General features: G+C 43.0%; 1 protein-coding gene across 2 annotated transcripts in view; it reads right to left on the minus strand.

The window, feature by feature from the left end:
• Positions 1 to 18,119, minus strand: part of AFF2 (ALF transcription elongation factor 2) — a 413,936-nt gene that overhangs the window by 20,934 nt on the left and 374,883 nt on the right. For both annotated transcript variants that reach the window (XM_078380609.1, XM_072981115.2), the window contains 4 exons: positions 17,479 to 17,615; positions 13,947 to 14,010; positions 7,767 to 7,903; positions 579 to 650 (listed from right to left, as the gene is read on the minus strand). In XM_078380609.1, the coding sequence (XP_078236735.1) occupies positions 579 to 650; positions 7,767 to 7,903; positions 13,947 to 14,010; positions 17,479 to 17,615 (410 nt within the window). The remainder of the gene's footprint in view (positions 1 to 578; positions 651 to 7,766; positions 7,904 to 13,946; positions 14,011 to 17,478; positions 17,616 to 18,119) is intronic.

An 18,119-nucleotide genomic window follows, 5' to 3' on the forward strand; every position in this document is an offset into this window, starting at 1 on the left:
ACCAAACTGTATGCTTGTATGAGTGAGAATAAGCCACGTTACTTTATCCTATTCACCTGATTGTTTATTTTTCCCTGTGTGTATTTAAATAAACCTTATTCTTTTTATTGTTTGAAAATCCATCCCTGGTCTGTGTGACTTCTTATAGGGAATGGTTGGTGGCAGCTTAGTGTAACTGTGTGACATATCCCAGTAGGTCTGGGTTTGTCACACAACCCTCCGGCTGCTACAAGACCCATCAGCTTGTCCTCTAGCTCCAATCCACCATGCCACAGCGAAAAGGCAGAAGGCAAGGGGAACCTGCTGCACAATCCCATGATTTCCTCACTAGCATGGAGAGGAAAGGTGAACTAGAAGAAACGGTTAGGACTGCAAGGTGATTGGGACTACATGTCCCATCAGTTCCAGCCAACATGGCCAAGGATGATGGGAACGGCAGTCAAAATCAACTAGAACAAGGTGTGAGAGAGGAATGCCTAAAGGTCCCTGTTAATTTTATACCTTGACAAGAGAGCCACGACTCTCTCTGGTGCTAGCAACTGGCTTAAAGAACTCCAAAAACACTAAGAGCATCTCACCATAAAACTGCCAGTTTCTTGTCTCCTTCTGTGGCAGAAGACCCAGTGAAGTTCTTGAGTCTCATTGCATACCTTGGAAGAGAAAGAGGGAGCGACAGAGACAAGTGAGAGAGAAACATTTATGATACTTCAAGAAAATTCAGCAATACAACAGAATGAATTGTGTCATTGATTGTAATAGGGTGAGTTATTTGCACTTCTTAAAAATTATATAGAGAGAGGTATTAACAACAAAGCATTAACAAGCTTTTCAGCAGCTTGATGAATGAAACTTTTTATTGCATTTTATTTTATTTTATCCCAAGCATACACATTCCACCTTACAGTGCGGCTAAAATGTCAGATTGCATGAAACAAATAACAGCAATGCCAGCATTACCACCCAACTGTGACGTTAAGATAAACGTTTTGAAAGGGGGCACTTCAGAGAGGAAAAGGAAAGGAAACGAAATAGTCCTTCAAAGCAATGGTCCCCAACCTTGGGCCTCCAGATGTTCTTGGACTTCAGCTCCCAGAAATCCTGGCCAGCAGAGGTTGTGGTGAAAGCTTCTGGGTGTTGTAGTCCAACAACATCTGGAGGCCCAAGGTTGGGGACCACCGCTTCAAAGGCTTGGTCAGATAGCATTGTTTTCATCAGACCTCTAAACACAGATAATGATGAGGACAGATACATGAACTAGGTAGGGTTGTCCCCCAAGGAGTCTGCATCCTTCCCACTGGGGTGGGCAACTTTCTCCCTCCCAGATACCACTGGAAGACAACTCCCAGCATTCTTCACTATTAGCCATGCTGGAGAGGTCTGATTGGGGTTAGAGTCAAGCAACTCCTAGATGGCCATTGGCTGGTGGCTCCATTTTGTATGGGCACCGTTGGTCTAATGGAAGGCAGAGACTGTCTAAACAGGGCATGAAGGTTCATCTTGGAGAAGACTGTAGTTTAGCCCTGGGAGAGCTGAGAACCTTAAAATAAAGTGGGTCACTTTTCCAACTTTGGAACTTCCCCAAGGATTGCTTTCCAAGGGTGGCCAGGACTAGAGACAAAGTGGGTGGAGCCTCAAGGGAAGTTGGCAGAGCCAGCCTGATTCTTATCCATTTAATCCTTAGTAATTTAAATCAGATTGTGGATTCTATGCAGCACGAGATATAGATTCAGTGTGTGAAGATTGCTAAGGTTTGAGGGGGCAGAACCATCTCACCATGCGTGGCCTTGGACAGAACCAAAGATGGAGTACCCACCAGCTCGATGGCCGGGAAAGCCAGTCGCCAACCCTTATCTGGAGGAGTTACTCTTAAAGATCTCAACTCTCAGGATGTCTTAGCCAGCAAAGCCCCGAGCCATGTCAGCTAGGGGTTCTTGAGAACTCTAATCCAATGGCTCTCCCACACTTTGCTCATTTGATGTCCAGAGTGGGCCGTGGCCCCATAAGAACCTGGGGAACTCCGAGAACTAATGTCCAAAAATCCATATATGTACACGTCTAGTATCCATTGATTTAAAAATCTAGTGCTGTTGTTATTAAGTACTGTCAAATCAGAACCAACATACGGTGACTCTAATAGGATTTTCAGGGCAAGAGAGTTATTTCAGGAGTAGTTTTACCAGTTCCATGTCTCCAGTGAATTTCCATAGTGAAACAGGCATTCAAACCAGGCCTCCTACCCACTACACCATAATGAGTATCTAGTGCTGCTTTATACTGAATCAAACCATTGGACTTTCTATTCACATGGGTGGCTGCTCTACCAGGGCCCTGGAGAGACCTCTCCCGGTCTGCCTACATATTCTTGAGCTTCCACAGCCATTGCACGTATTGCACGTGCTGTACAACCCAGCTACATGCCCTTGTGGTGTGCAAGGTTTCCTGTCCTGTGTTACAAACACTGGATTGTTTTCTTGCTACCTCCCCTGCCGTGTCTGCTCTTACGGCGAAAGTGTACCTTCTTACCCCCACATCCCATGCATTTAGCCTTCTGAAAATCAAATCATCATATAAAAGCCATTGTTCTGAGCCTTAATACAATTTCACAGGTACTTGTGTTAGAATAAGTAATAGAGTTCAGTGTTGCATAAGAAAATTTTAAGGTATCCAGACAGGCTCATTTACAAGGGAGTCATGGAGTGCGGGAGAACAGCATGGCCCTTACCCCATCAGAGGACTGCCGCCCTTGTCATCAGCATCATTACATGCTTTATATATAAAACCTTTTTAGTTCAGTGCCTTTCTCTTTCTCTGGCACACATAGGCACTCACTGCCTTTTTAGTTGCCAGGCCAGGACAAATAACAAAGACCTATACCCTTCGAAGATGCACAGTCTTTAAAGGGAAGGGATTTAAAGATACTGTTAAACTCAAACTGCCTTGGCAGTCATATTTCTGGCAGCCTGAGTCACTCTGAGCCATTGCTCATTCTCACAAATCAATGTCATTTGTGTCCACCCAAGCCTCGGTAGAGCTATAATTAGCAAAACGGAAGAAAACAGCAATCTGGTAGAAGCAAGCCGAGAGAGAGAGAGAGAGAGAGAGAGAGAGAGAGAGAGAGAGAGAGAGAGAGAGAGAGCAGATGAGAACACAGCATGCTTATGTTGCCTGTTCCAGATCTGGGATAAATAGGAAGTTCAGCCACAATAGAGAAAGGCTCCCATCAGATGAAATGGAAACAAACTTAAAAACGTGGGTCTCGTCCCGCCATCTCTAATACCAAAGCAGACGTTGACTGAACCATCAAAAGAGGCATACAGAGGAGAAGTGCACAGGTCCCCTGGAACCCACCCTTTACCTCCCTCAACCACTTTTCTCAGATACTGTAAGGAGCTGTATTGACTTCTAGCATTGGGTGTCAGCTGGCGAAAAAGTTGTGTCACGGATGCAAGGAGCAAGATGCAGACATATAGGTGGGTGGATCATGGATGTTTGTTCCCAGGGCCCGTTCAAGGCAACTCTTTGCTAGTTCCATGCAGATATTCTTTCGATTATAGTCATAATTATAATTATTTATATTGTGTTTCTACCTCAGACGCATTCCAATAAAATCAATAAATATGCAACAACGGCAAAAAGGCCGGTATGTATTTTTGGACATACTTTTCAAAACAGATGGATTAATGGACTTGTGTGCAGGTTTCAGATACGCATGCAGTGGTGGGTTATTTTTGCACTTTTCACAAAGAGCACGTGTTATCAGACATATTCTTACAGGCCTATAAATGTACAGATTTCCAACTACAAACTGCATCCGCTTTCATGCTTGGTCTGGAAAGAACAGATTGGGTCAGTGGGTGGCCAGAATCCCCATTGGCGTTTGCATATGGATTGCATCACTCCGCACAGCTAATTGCGCCTAAGTGACAAGATGCCCGGGTGTGCCCCAGTCTTGCGCCTGGTCACGTGACCAGCTGTGCAACTGAGATGCACCCTCATCAGTTTGCTATGGCAAATTATGCAAACCTTAAAGGAATACCAATACTGTAGTATTCTACACAATATTCTTAAAATAATTGAAGGAGCAAACGTCTCCTAATGCGTCCCTGTTCGCCATCCTTTGCCCACCTCCTTTGCCGAACCCCACTTTCTTCTTTACACGAGACTCAGCATGACTCTCACCATATCCACCACAGGGGTGGGGAGTAAGTATGTCACCTAACATGGTCTCCATGGACATCAAAAGCTCAAGGCTGGTTGGAGGGGGCTTTATTGAAATGGGAGATGTAGGCAGAACAATGTGCAGGCGCCAGTAAACCTCACTCTCCCCAGTTGGTTTGTCCTTGCAAAGGCTCAGTTCCAATCACTAGCCCTCATTTCCCCCAGTCTGCTTGACCCTGTGGGGGGGCTCAGATCCTGCTGGACACATCTGCCTGGTGAGCACTTAGTTCTGCTCACTGGCTCACCACCGCCCCAAGTCTGAGAGTAGGGCTGGGGCTGAGTAGCCATCTGATACCCCTAATGAAGGTTGGTCGCTCTGCAAGACACACCATCGTTTTCGCCTGGAAGGAGACTGATCCACTCCCCGTTCCAAAGGTCCTGAAGAGCAAGTGGTTGGACATAAGGATTTTTGGTCTCATCAACCCTTAATACTTTTGGCTCCCTAAACTGTTACCCCCAATCTGTTGTTATTGTTATCTGCTGTCAAGTTGGAACTGACTTACAGCGACCCTAACATGGCGCTCAAGGTGAGTGAGAAATTCAAGGAGTGGTTTCACCAGTTCCACTCCCCCAACGAGTTTCCATGGCCAAGTGGGGATTCAAACCCTGTCCTCCAGAGTCCTAGTCTATCTCCCTATCGACTACATCACACTGGGCATTCAATCCCTGGTTTAGTATTGCTTTAATGTTATGTATGATCTTTCTGCTGTACTGTAACCTCCTTTGTAGTCTCTCCTTTCTGTTTCAACCAGAGCGGCATGCAAATACACGCTCTGAAATATTTACAAGGCATATTATTTCCCCAAAGATAACAGCTTCTTTTCAAATCCAGTACATTTCTGCTATGTAAACAAATACTCATTCATAATGCAAAGCGTGTACTATTTCCTTATTGAGGCTCTTTCGTCGTCTCCTATCCTGCATTCGTTCATGTTTAAAAAAATGATCTATGTTGCTCCAGGAAGATCCCGCATGTGCCAGGCGTTGTGTTTATAAAAGCATTGATTTGAGGACATTTAGAATGACCTAAGCTTCTAAGGGGCGAAATATTAACAAATGGCATGCCTGTCTCAATGGTCATTACAGACAGAGAAGAGGCAGCCTATAGTTCAAACAGAGAGATGGTTCCTTGCCCTGATATGGTGGGGGAGAGATTCCCCCCTGAACCACATTTCATGGATTGAATACCACAGATCGCATTTTCTTATCTGCTCAAACGAAAAGTATTTCAGCGGCACTGATTTGCAAATGCCAGACACATGGTTAAGAGATGCCTCAAAATGTTGAGAAAAAAAACCTCTGCATCTTCAGTTTGTTCTCAGTAGCTTCACACACTGGAATGATGGGAGAGACATGTGCGTCTTCTTCCTTTGGTTTCAGATAATCATTATTTGTTGTTACTTCTTGATAGGGCAAACTGGGGTTAGTGGATAAACCATAATGTGCGTCGTTATCAGAACTACCGATTTGCAACACTCCTAGACCGTGGGTGCAAAGGTTAAACCTTCTTGTCATTTCTAAATATACATTATGATATATAAGGCCATGCAGATGATTTTGCGAGTGGCTTTATGCACAACAGAAAGGTGAGGTGCTATATTTGAAATAAAATAAGTACATACATTTAAAGAATATGGCAACAGTTTTGTACCCATGTTTCAGCTGCTGTTAAAAAGCTTTGTACATATTAAGAGAGTCAGCAAATTAAATTCAAGATGGCTGCAGGACAGAACGTATCAAAAACTTCAGTATTTGTAGGTATCTCTCATGCTTACGAACCAACAGATCAATACAGTTACCTTTATTTGAATTTAGTCAGTTATAGAGCTGTGCAAGGTTTTTGCAAACTCCTCTGAAAAAGGAGGTATTTACAAAGAGCCCGAGGTCTTGGAACTTGAAACCTAAATAATCTAGATCACTGTTTCCTAGAAAAGTCATAAAATGCAACATTTATTAATGGTCAGAAACTGTCTGTCTTAAGTCCATCATCACAAATATCAGTGGCAAATTGCAGCTAGTTAAAAAGTTGGTGTAGGCATTCCCTGTCACATACCAGTCATGTGACTTGGGGTGTAAGTGCAAATACCCACACTGGCTTCGTAATCAGGGGCAATTGGCTGCTGAAATTTATGCCGATGGATTAAACGCTGATGTAATTTTTCGACTGGATTTTGGCCCATGTTTGGTCAAAGCTCAGGGCATGCGGTGCAGCTCAGAAACAGAGAGAAGGATCCTGCGATGAGTGAGCAGATGGAATTAACTCATGGAATGGAATACAGTCGTGCCCTGCTTAATGATTACCCCGTATAACAACGAATCCGCTTCACAACAATGTTTTTGCAATCGCAAAATAATGTTTTAATTGGGTTTTTTCTCTTTGCAATGATCGGTTCCCTACTTCGGGAACCGATTCTTCACATTACGACAATCAAAACAGCTGATTGTCGGGTTTTCAAAATGGCCACCGGGTGCTCAAAATGACTCCCCGCTGTTTTTAGGAGGCGTTTTTCACAAGACAGGCACCCAAAAATGGCCGCCGTATGGAGGATCTTCGCTGGACGATTAGGTATTTCACCCGTTGGAACGCATTAAGCGGTTATTAATGTGTTTAAATGGGTTATTTTATTTTGTTTGATGATGTTTTCGCTCTACAGTGATTTCGCTGGAACAAATTAACGTCGTCAAGCAAGGCACCACTGTACTAGGTTCTGGATGTTCAGGTGACTGGCTGTATGTTTGAATCTCTCTCTCTCTCTCTCTCTTTGCTGATTTTCACATCCATTTGTGAAGCCATTTCCAAAGGCTTGAATTGTGAGGTGCAGTTAAGGAGGCATGACTCAACTGTCAAAACTATGGATTGATGCTGCTCCATCTCAGTACAGTCTCCTCTGGTGAATGTGTTTATTCTGTCATTCGCCACAACACTGTGGGATGCAGAGAAATTCAGATAATATAGAGTGGCACTGAAATGTCATTAATGAAAAAGACTGTATGTGTTCTTACAGAGAGCAAGTTGAATTTCTCTGAGTCTGTACATACTGTACCTGCATAAATATGGAAAAGGAATCTTTGCAAGTTACAATTTCCTCTGCCAAATTTCATCTAGGAACCATTTTTTTTAATAGCCAAATTACAAACCTCTGGAAAACAGGGGTTATAACAAGAGATTCCCCATGGACTCGCTTCCATGTTAGGAATGAGATAACGATCCCCTTTGAAAGACAAGTGTCATTGCCAAATGGCGAGATTACTATACTTTACTTCCAACCCACTACATTTCAATTTTAATTTTATGAATATTGCAAATTATATAACACACACACATTATAACCTCTAACGGGGCTAATTTATAAGAGCAGTGTCCATCAATTATAAATTTTCCATGACATTAATAAAATGGCAAGAAGAACTAATTATGATGACTTCTCAGATGAAGATGCCTTGGTCTAATCATTAATGAGGTCGAGAGGATACTTTGAAAACCCCCCAGCAAGTTCTAATTACGAGTGAAATGAGATTATGAAAATGATCATAGAAAGGACATTAACCTGATGAGTTCCACAGTCTCCGAGTACATGGTGTAGGGAGATTTTGCTTCTAATGGATCGCGCTCCATGGCATTCCCACACTCAATAAAGGACAGGGCAGCATCAGCATAATTCACCGCTTTGCCAAACTTTTCCAGCTGGAAGAAAAAGCAGGAAAGAAAGAGGAAACACACTCAAGATGTGTACTAGAACAACTTAGTCATAAGTAATGGGACCAAAGGACATCCACTGATGATTCAAGACACATACAAGGAAATAGGTCTTCATACAGAATGTAGTTAGACTGTGGAACTCACTGCTACAAGATATAGTGATGCCTGCCAAATTGGACGGCTAAGAAAGGGGATTAGATAAATTCACAGAAATTAAGGTGATCAGTGGTCAAAATTCTGTTGCTAAGCGTAGTGGGCTAAGCCAGTGGTTCTTAACCTTTGTTACTCAGATGCTTTTGAACTGCAACTCCCAGAAACCCCAGTCAGCACAGCTTGTGGTGAAGGCTTCTGGGAGTTGCAGTCCAAAACTCCTGAGTAACCCAAGGTTAAGAACCAGTGGGCTAAGCAACAGGATTTGGGTCACCGACCACCTTAATTGGCTCTACTCTAACAAGTGACTTACTATTCTAATTTAAATTGCAATTAGTGTAGATCCATTTAAATCAATGAAACTTATGGAGGCGTTGACTCACCCAATCCCCATTGATTCAATAAGTTTAGTGCAATTTACTATGCTACCCAACAAGATTTTGGGCATACTACTTTAGCATCAAAAGGGGCATGATGCTGTATACTATTTGCTAGGAAGCACTGAGATGGAAGGTGCTGTTGCATTCACGTCTTGCTGATGGGCTTCCCATAAGCAACTGCTTGGCCTCATGGCCCAATTGCCAGACCCAGTTAGAATAGACCCCTTGAATCAAGTGAAGTGATCTAAGTGTTGACTTATCACAATTCCATTGATGCAGTGGGTACACACTAGTTGGGGCTAACAACAGGATTTGGGCCTGAGCTGTTAGATGAGATAATCCTCTGGTTTTGATTTCAGGATAAGATACAGGGGTCAGGATGCAATGGGGGAAACTTATGCTGGTCAAAATAGAATTAATTGCATACATTGCAGTGGCAAATTATCTTGAAGATAATTAAAGAGCATGCCAAGATGTACAACTGGCACATAGTGGAAAATGTGAGCAGCAGCTTGTTTATTAGTGCCAATTCACTGCTACTTACACAATGAGATCTGCACTAGTGTAAATCCTCTATAGGATTCTGGCAATTGTTGCTACCATCCATCAGGCATTACACTTGTTTTTGTTTTCAAAATTACTTGCTTGTTTGTTTGCTTTGGCAAAACACACTAACTCTCAATGAGAGATGGGCACAAACTGCCATTTTAGTGGTTCGTGTCAGTTCTTCTTCTTCTTCTTCTTCTTCTTCTTCTTCTTCTTCTTCTTCTTCTTCTTCTTCTTCTTCTTCTTCTTCTTCTTCTTCTTCTTCTTCTTCTTCTTCCTCTTCCTCTTCTTCTTCTTCTTTTGCAGAATAGATGTTTCGCACTTCCCAGTCCTGCCTCCTCCAGCAGGTGCTGGAGGTGGGGCAGAGATGCGTGGGCACCTGCTGGAGGAGGTGGGGCTGGGAAGTGCTAAGCCTCTGTTCAATTGATCAATGAACTGGCAGGAACTGCCACGCCAGCAGTTCATGCCCATCCTCGGTTCTCAGTCCTCGGCTGTCTTGTATTCCACTCCGGCAAGGCACAGCCATGTGCGCAACTGATGTGGCTACTATCTGGATGAGCGCATACATCCTTCCTGTAACAGGGAGATCCTCAAAGATATTTTAAGAGCAGCCTCTTGCCCCTTAACTTAAGAACAAGAATGCCTTTGAAGTTCATTCATGTGGCTGCCTCTTGCTGTTTCTCCTGTTGCAACGAAGGGCCACATGAGACGTGATGGTAATCTCCCCCTCTTTGTGCTGACCAGGCAGAACTGAAAACCTCCCATTTTCCTGCTAGGGCTACTCAATACAAAGCTTAGAAAGAGACTTTTTATTTGTAATGCTTCATATGACTCATTACTGATCAATCAAATTGTTACCATTTCAATGATTATCCTCAATCAAATTGTTACCCCTGATGTTATCAAAAATTTTTTTGAAGTTGTTTGCTATATTACGTGTTGCTTTTAGACCTTTCATGGCAATAGAATCATGTAAACATATAAGAAAACTCATCCAACCCTAACAATGCTCATGGCTTACTGTGGGGTCTCGACTTAAGAACTTAATCCGTATTGGAAGGTGGTTCTCAAGTTGAAAAGTTCTTATGTTGAATCTGCATTTCCCATAGGAATGCATTGAAAACCATTTAATCCGTATCTGCTCTTTTCCATCCATAGAAACTACAGTGGAACCTCTACTTAAGAACTTAATCCGTTTTGGAATGGTGTTCTTAAGTTGAAGCAAAATTTCCCATAGGAATGGACTGAAAACCAATTAATCCGTTCTGGCTGTTTTTTTGTTATGTAGAGGTGCGTTCGTGCATTGAAGCATTAGTTCCCATAGGAACTAATGCAAAGCTGGTTAATACGTACTCTACCACTAGGGGAGAATTTTTTTTTAACCTAAGATGACCTAAGGTTAAAAAAAGAGCAGGAAAGGTTTTTTTCCCTGTTCTTATCTTGGATTTCTGTTCTCAAGTAGAAGCAAAATTTAGCAAATGGAGCTGTTCTTAAGTTGTATTGTTCTTAAGTAGGGACGTTCTTTAGTAGAGACCCCACTGTACATGAAATATTGGGGGGAGGCGGAGGCCATTTCTGGTGGTCAAGGTTATTTTTTAAAAAAGTAATGCGTTAGAAGTAACATCTTCCAAAATTACTTCCAAACTCTGTGTCCATGAATACTCTTTTCTATTTACAGCAGGATAGGAAGAAAGGTTCCTGAATGGGCTGAACTACATGATAGAATTAAGGCACCATTGGAAATGGGACTTCCTTAAGAGAAGCTGTTTGTTTACTGTAATGAGTGCTAGCCTCAATCTGCATTTAGAAAATCAGCCTGCTTTTATTTTGTAATTGGTCATTGGGGTATAAGCACAGCTTTATTTTCTAGTCAGATTTCTCAAGCAGGTAGGCTTGAAGTATTTGTGTGCCTTGGGGGATAACAATGTAAGAGAGAACACACATTTGCTTAAATATGTGATCATGCCCCAGGTCTCTTCTGACCATCAGCTCTAGTTTCCTGCTGATGCCATTTGCTGTAAATCAGCAAGAATACAGCATGATAAATACCAAGCAGAATTTAACATCATTTGTAGATTGGCCTTGGGAAGGAAAAAAGCAGTTGGACAAAATCCCATTTACTGTCAGTGCCTAAGCAGACTTAGGCAGATGTGAGACAAAAGGAATAAACACAGCAAGGGAACTGATAGGTAATGGGAGAACTCAGCAATGGGGTAAAAATAGGGTCAAAGAAGGAATGTTCTAGATAGTGAAGGATATTGCAGGAGGGTTGCTGTTTCCCCATAGCAGTGCGTCAAGTTGTTAAACAGAGCCTGTCTTGGCTTCCCAGCAAAAGCACAGGGGACATCAAACAACATGTGACAGGGAAGCGTCGCCTGCAGGCAGTGGCATGATGCGCCATGCCTTTTTCTTGTTAGTGCTGCATGAAAAACAGCCTGAATTCTGCCAGGCCCAGACAAAGGTAGCAAGATGGAAGACTCGTCAACAGGCAGCGAGTGGGGAGGGGGAGCGTGGATCAGCACCATGCATGGAGGCAGCTTGGAACCTATGCCTATAAATATTTGTGAGCAGCAGACAGGCAGCAAACCAGTGGCTAGACAACATGAGCATCTGTTGGAAAGTCAATCAGCCAGGGGAGGTGTTGACAACCTGCTTCAGTGAGCTGTCTTGACTGGTAATGGTTTTAATGAATGTACAGATATCGGCTTAATTCCCCTTCTCCAAATAGGCAACCAATTTAGAACAAACTTTTCTTTCTTTCTTTCTTTCTTTCTTTCTTTCTTTCTTTCTTTCTTTCTTTCTTTCTTTCTTTCTTTCTTTCTTTCTTTCTTTCTTTCTTTCTTTCTTTCTTTCTTTCTTTCTTCCTTCCTTCCTTCCTTCCTTCCTTCCTTCCTTCCTTCCTTCCTTCCTTCCCTCCCTCCCTCCCTCCCTCCCTCCCTCCCTCTTATAAGGCTACAATACGATTAATAAATATATCAGGCAATTTTTGCCCAATAATGGGTGCCTTTAAGAGCATTTAGTGGCAGATAACATGAAGTCTTCCAATGTACATGTTGAGGAGCAGAGCATACAGTGACATAGGTGTGATGTTCTTCTTTGTACTTGCGAAGGTTAGTGTCAGTGTGAGGTTCACTTCGGTTCTGCCAACTCCATTCCATAACCTATTAGGTGACTTTCTTAAGCCTCCATCCATTCTAAGAGGTGGATAGTTTTTTTTCCCCTCCCCTCATTATAGAAACTCTCTACTGTTCCTTCAAGCTTTGTGTTCTGAAAACAAAACTTCTCCTTGATTTCAGTTTGGGAGGAGTGCAATGGTAGCCAAAGAGTAGATAAACATTTGATGCAGGTCCTATGAGTCCTTCATTATTAGCTGCTACGTCTCTCCATATGTCACTCGGTGGAATGTTTACTAGGCAACAGATTTTGTCAACAGGAGTTAGCTTCAGGCATCCAGTGACAATTCTATAGTTTTCATTCACTGAAATCCTGGTGGTTATTTATTTATTTAAAATATTTTTACCCCACCTTTCTCCCAAAAAGGGACTCAAGGTGACTTACATCATTAAAAACACAACATTGCAAGCTCAAAAACAGTAAATTATTCAAATATTTAAAAAGAATGAACAGCATTATATTTAAAAAGCATTACAAAAACCAGATTTAGATACGACAAAATAGAAACCATCCCATTTATTTTCTCCTAGTCATTCAGTCACTGAGGAAAAGCTTGCCTGAAAAGTAAGGTTGTCACCTGCTTGCGGAAGGACAGCAAAGATGGGGCCAGGCTGGCCTCCAGTGGGAGGGAGTTCCAGAGTCTAAAGGAGCAGCCACAGAGGAGGCCCTGTCCAATGTTCCACACAAAACACATCTGCAAGGGTGGTAAGACCAAGACAAAGGCCTTCCGTGATGATGTCAACACCCAAACAACCTCTTAAAGGGAAATTTGGGTTCTGAGATCATTTGGATGCAAGCTGTTTAGGGTTTTATGTAAGAAGCCTCACTAGGTTAGATCTATTTACTCAATAGGTATTTGAAGAGTCAACTCCTCTTTAAGGGCCTCAGAATAGCACGTCCCAGAACAGAGCAACCTAAGTCGGCTTTGGAATCTAAAGTTTTGCCCTGGACTCTGCTGTGGGGTGCATCATGCCCAGAGATGTCTGTTTCTAGTCATCAAGCAAAGCAAAACAAGAAAATCCAGGAAGTGTCTGAATGGTCCAGTTCTGGCGTTTTCTGTGTCGTTTTTTTTTGGGGGGGGTGGTAGAATTCTTTAAGGCACCCTCCCAAGACTCTGGGGCAAAAAAAATCCCCTACATCTTGGGTGGCAGCCTCCAAAGGAGCAGAAATAAGGTCCACGGGAGTTGCTTGACTTTGCCACTTTACTGCCATTGAGAAAAGACAGATCACTGGATTGCTGGAAGCCTCCGAGGAGCCCGAATCTCCTCTGAAAGAAATCCCAGGCTTATCCTGTCCCTTGTGAAAAAAGGCATGTTATCAATTCCAGTTTTCTTATGGCCCTGGACTAGAACGAAACCCCACTGAAACTTCCCACCACAACTGTAAGCCAAGCTAAATGCCCTATGCTTAGAGGGCTAAAATCTGCCTTTCCCCAATCTGCAACGACCCTCACACCTACAACCCCTTCCTCCACTCCATCCCTCAAAATGGAAAAGATCTCTTTCGCTTTATAGGAAAATCCAACTTTGAACATTCTGACGGTTGCCGCTTGGGCAGAAGATGCCTCTTGGAACAGTCTCCCTGTCTGCAGACGAGGCGAAGATCCTGTTAATTAATGGCGCTGTGCGCCAATAATTAGTGTAATTAATTGCATACTTTAATAAAGCATGCAAATTAGAAGCAGCCCTCTGGCTTATCGTGGTACCTTTGCAAGCTACACCATGGTGCTGGAATAAGCTGCCCAGCTCTGCGCAGAAAAGTCGAATTTGGACACTTACCAGAGCATCTGCTTTGTGCTTCAGCTTTTTGGCCTCTTGCATGTAGTAATCTGCGTTGTGAAGCCTAAGAAAACAATAACAATGGCAATAAGAAGGCGAAGGACCATCAACGGATGAGGTTTCAGTTTCCACATTGGCCTCTTCGGTCTAGACGTTATGCTTACTTTGGCTTTTTGCCTTTGCTTTGGCTCATTACACTTTTTGGAAAAAACTTTCTTCCAAGGCAGCCAGAGTAGGGGATTTGACCCTCCCCTCCTGTTTTATTTGCACAGCGATGTTGTAAGAGAAGTCATCTTGAGGAAGAACTGGGGATTTAAGGTCTCCTAGAAATCTTAATGGCTGATATGGGATGCAACCAGAAGGGATTTGAACCAGAGCTTGGAACACATGTTTTTGGTGACCTGGATCCATTAGTGGCTGTGTGACCGGCCGTACTTTCCACCAGCTCATGCAAGAAGCCACCAAATCTCTCTTGCACATATGGTTCTTTCCCTTCTGCCCTCTACTCAGGCTCCATGCTTCCCTTCTCACTCTCATGCATGCGTGTATGTTTGGGCAGCTGCTCGTGGTTGCCACTGCCTGACTTGTTTGTTTTATTGATTGATTGATTGATTGATTGATTGACTGATTGATTGATTGGATTTCTATCCTGCCCATCTAGACCAGTGGTGTCCAACCTTGGCCCTCCAGATTTTCTTAGACTACAGCTCCCAGAAGCCTTCACCACCACCTCTGCTGGCCAGGATTTCTGGGAGTTGAAGTCCAAGAACATATAGAGGGCCAAGGTTGGACACCACGGATCTAGACCAAAGGTTTTCAGCTTTGCAGAAGTGGCCTCCTGCTCCAAGTAACCAGGGTGCTGGTGGCATGGAGCAGCTACTGCTGGAATCAAGATGGAAACCAGTCTGGCAGAGATGAAAATGTGTAGCCACTGGAACATATGGATGTAAATTCAGGGAAGAGACCCCACATAGCTGCACAGCTGTGTGTTTTTCTCTTGTCTTCAGGAATGAAAAGGATCTAGACCTCAAACTGGGTCTAGCCAGATTCTGGGAAGTGTAGTAAAAAAATAAATTTACCAAGCTTCTGTATTTAAAACAGGCTTCTTTAACCCACCTTCCTTAAGAAAGCCTGTTCTCCATAATCCAAGCCAATGCCACTCTGCTATCACTTATTTAAGATCTCAAACATACAGTGAAGCCCTACGGTTCCATATGCAGAAGCATCCAAGAAAGCATGGATGAGTACCTAGAGAATGGACAGATCCAGGGCCCAGATGGCAATAACCACATTTAACACCAACCATGCATCAAAAACTAACCTTAATCAATTGTGTTCCCCTTCCTGGTTCCTTGCCATGGCTTAGAAAAATAGGGACAGTTTGTGAAGTAGGATGGGGTGTGTGTGCCTCACTCCAAAATTTATTAGGGGGTGGTGTGGTGATGGCAACAGCCTTCCAGCCCACAAGCTGCCTAGAGAGGTAACACTTAATCATAGTCGGGGAAAATAAACCAAGGTTAAGTGTTATGTCTGCAGAGGAACATCATGTCACATGCTTGACAAAAAGCCCCCATCCGTTTCCAAGATAAATGGCACCCTTTATTTGGGCTCCCCCCCCCACCCAGTCTTATCAGTGCAAAACGGCTGGATGCGAAGATGTGTTTGCAAAGTGTCTAACTGGGCAAACCAGGAATGCCAAGGGCATTATTAAAGGTTGCTGTACAGGAGGAAATGAGACGCAGTCCAAAGTCATTAAAAATAACAGAGTTTCATTAATAATAATAAAAAAAGCTAAAATGTAAATATTAATAATCTGCAGAGATAATATAGAGCAGCAGTTCCCAAACCTCGGGTCCCCAGGTTGTTTTGGACTACAACTGCCAGAAATCTTGGTGAGCAGCTAATGGTGAAGGCTTCTGGGAGTTTTAGTCCTAGAACATCTGGAGACCCAAGGTTGGGAACCACTATCCTAGAGGAATGAGAAAGCCAGCAAGGTGATACTGGGGTTGCACAAAGCCAAACCTGCTTAAGTATAAACGATGCACAAATCTATGCCAATACTGAAAAGAAAACTATGTGCTGTTAGAGATGTTAATTAAGCTAAATCTCACCTACATGTACAGCTGAGGAGAGGGGGCCATTAATACGAAGTAGCACCCTTGTTTTACATCCTGAATGTTCCAGGGGTTGGTACCTGCTGGTTTATTTGAAGGCATCTAAATAGGTAAGGAAAGACTCCAGTGGAAGCTGGCTATTCAAGTGTCATGGGGCCCAGAAATCTGCTCCGGATTTTAACTTGCATTTTTTACAGAACTCATTTGTGGTGTTGAGCCTTATTCTAAATAGGTTTAGCACCTTGAACAGCTCCCTTAATATTTGAATGAAACTTGGAGCAGGTTCATTGCCCTGCAACATTGACATCGCCTGTCTTCACTGAAAGAACCTTAACCAAGGGCCAGACAAGATACAACACTAACTGTATGAATGTCTAGTTCTTAAATAGCAGCTGCTGGGAGAGAGGAGAAAAAATATAAAAAAATCTCAGTTAGGCCTACAGCAATAGTTAATATATATAATGCAAACTGGGCACTATAACACACTTCCATGAACTCCCTTTTCAAGGTGACTATTCTTTGGAGTACAATCTGCATCTTCCTGAGCCAGATGCTGTGGAAGAACAGTTCATGTGCCACGTTTTGAGTCTGTAGGGCATCCTGGGCCTTAAGGAGTGGGATTCCTTCAAGATATGGGTTCAGGATTGGAGGTGAAAACTAAGTGGCCACCTGGGGCTATGGAACACAGGAGCATAAACATGCAGTGATGGTCAACTAGCAGAGAGATTAAAAATAGACCTTGAATGACTGCAACTTATTGGGTCAACACTTAGCACAAATTCCATTGATTCGATGAGTCTAATTTACTTGGGACTAATGGCTTCATTTTGTCCAGGAGGTCTATTTCATGCAGGGTTCTGGGACTTATGACCTTCCAGTCACTTGGGTCTATCCCATCAGAATTATGCGGTGCACACAAAAGTGATCAAAGGAGATGTAGTCCAAAAACCCCTTTTAAAGTATCAACCCACCAATAATTTCCCAGGCATCCCATAACAGCCAGGCAGTGTCGTGTAGCTAATAGAGTGTCAAGCTGGGACTCAGGAAATGTAAATTTGAATCTATGCTTGACCATGGTGTGGCAAAGTAAATCAATCCTTGAATGTCTCACGTATCCTAGGAGGGTCAGCAGAAATCTGAAGTGACTTGATGGTGCATAAAAACAACAACATGCAACACCCGGATCTTTGCAACGGTATACAATTCTACACATCTCAAGACGAAAAACTGATCTCCTTGTATCCTGCAGAAGACAGTCTAGGAATACACTTAATTTGTAAAACCCAGTACAGTTATAGGTGCCCCCTTCTTTTTCTTCTTGTTAGAGGATTTGTAATCAAATCTAGAGAATTATAAATCTCTAACATTTTGAAGTCTGGACCAGAAATGACCACATAGCTTTTAAGTTTGTTACCTACATGTCATCGAACGTTATTTTAGGTCTTCTTGGCTCAGAATCCCCATCGGGAAAAGCAGGAACTGTAGACCAGATGTCATTGTCTAGATGGCTGGTGTCGAGCAGAGTGTTGGGGGCCCTGCTGAGGGACTCTTCCTCCTGTGTGGAAAATGATTTTAATTAGCTGCTTCAGCGTTCATACTAATAATACCTTTGCATGTCACCTAATACACATTGGTGTTCTTGAAATTAAAATCCAGGCACATATTTTGCATCTCATGGACTCGGTGTCATAAGTCAAGCTCCGTAGATTAATTAAGCACCACCAACGACATATTGCACACACGCACAGCTTCTCTAACACTCCGTTCCAGAAAGGTGTAATGTCAGCATGGGTGCCTTGTAGCACTGCTTGCTTATTAAAATAAGGGGGATGGCAAGTGAAAACTCATCGCCTCCAATGATTAAGGCTGGGACTGAGGACAAGCATGAGAGGGGAAAACAACAATGCAGGTACTGCCTCCTTTCATAGGCCATAAAGATTTATAGGTGATAGAAACAGGAAGTTGCTTGAGACTGAATAGGATGTTTGGTTCATCTCTCCCAGACTTGTCATCTATGAGTTGCACCCACCCTACTGGGAGATCCCTGGTATTCTTTGGT

The sequence above is a fragment of the Pogona vitticeps genome, chromosome 11 (assembly GCF_051106095.1).
Source record: "Pogona vitticeps strain Pit_001003342236 chromosome 11, PviZW2.1, whole genome shotgun sequence".
Classification (NCBI taxonomy): domain Eukaryota; kingdom Metazoa; phylum Chordata; class Lepidosauria; order Squamata; family Agamidae; genus Pogona; species Pogona vitticeps.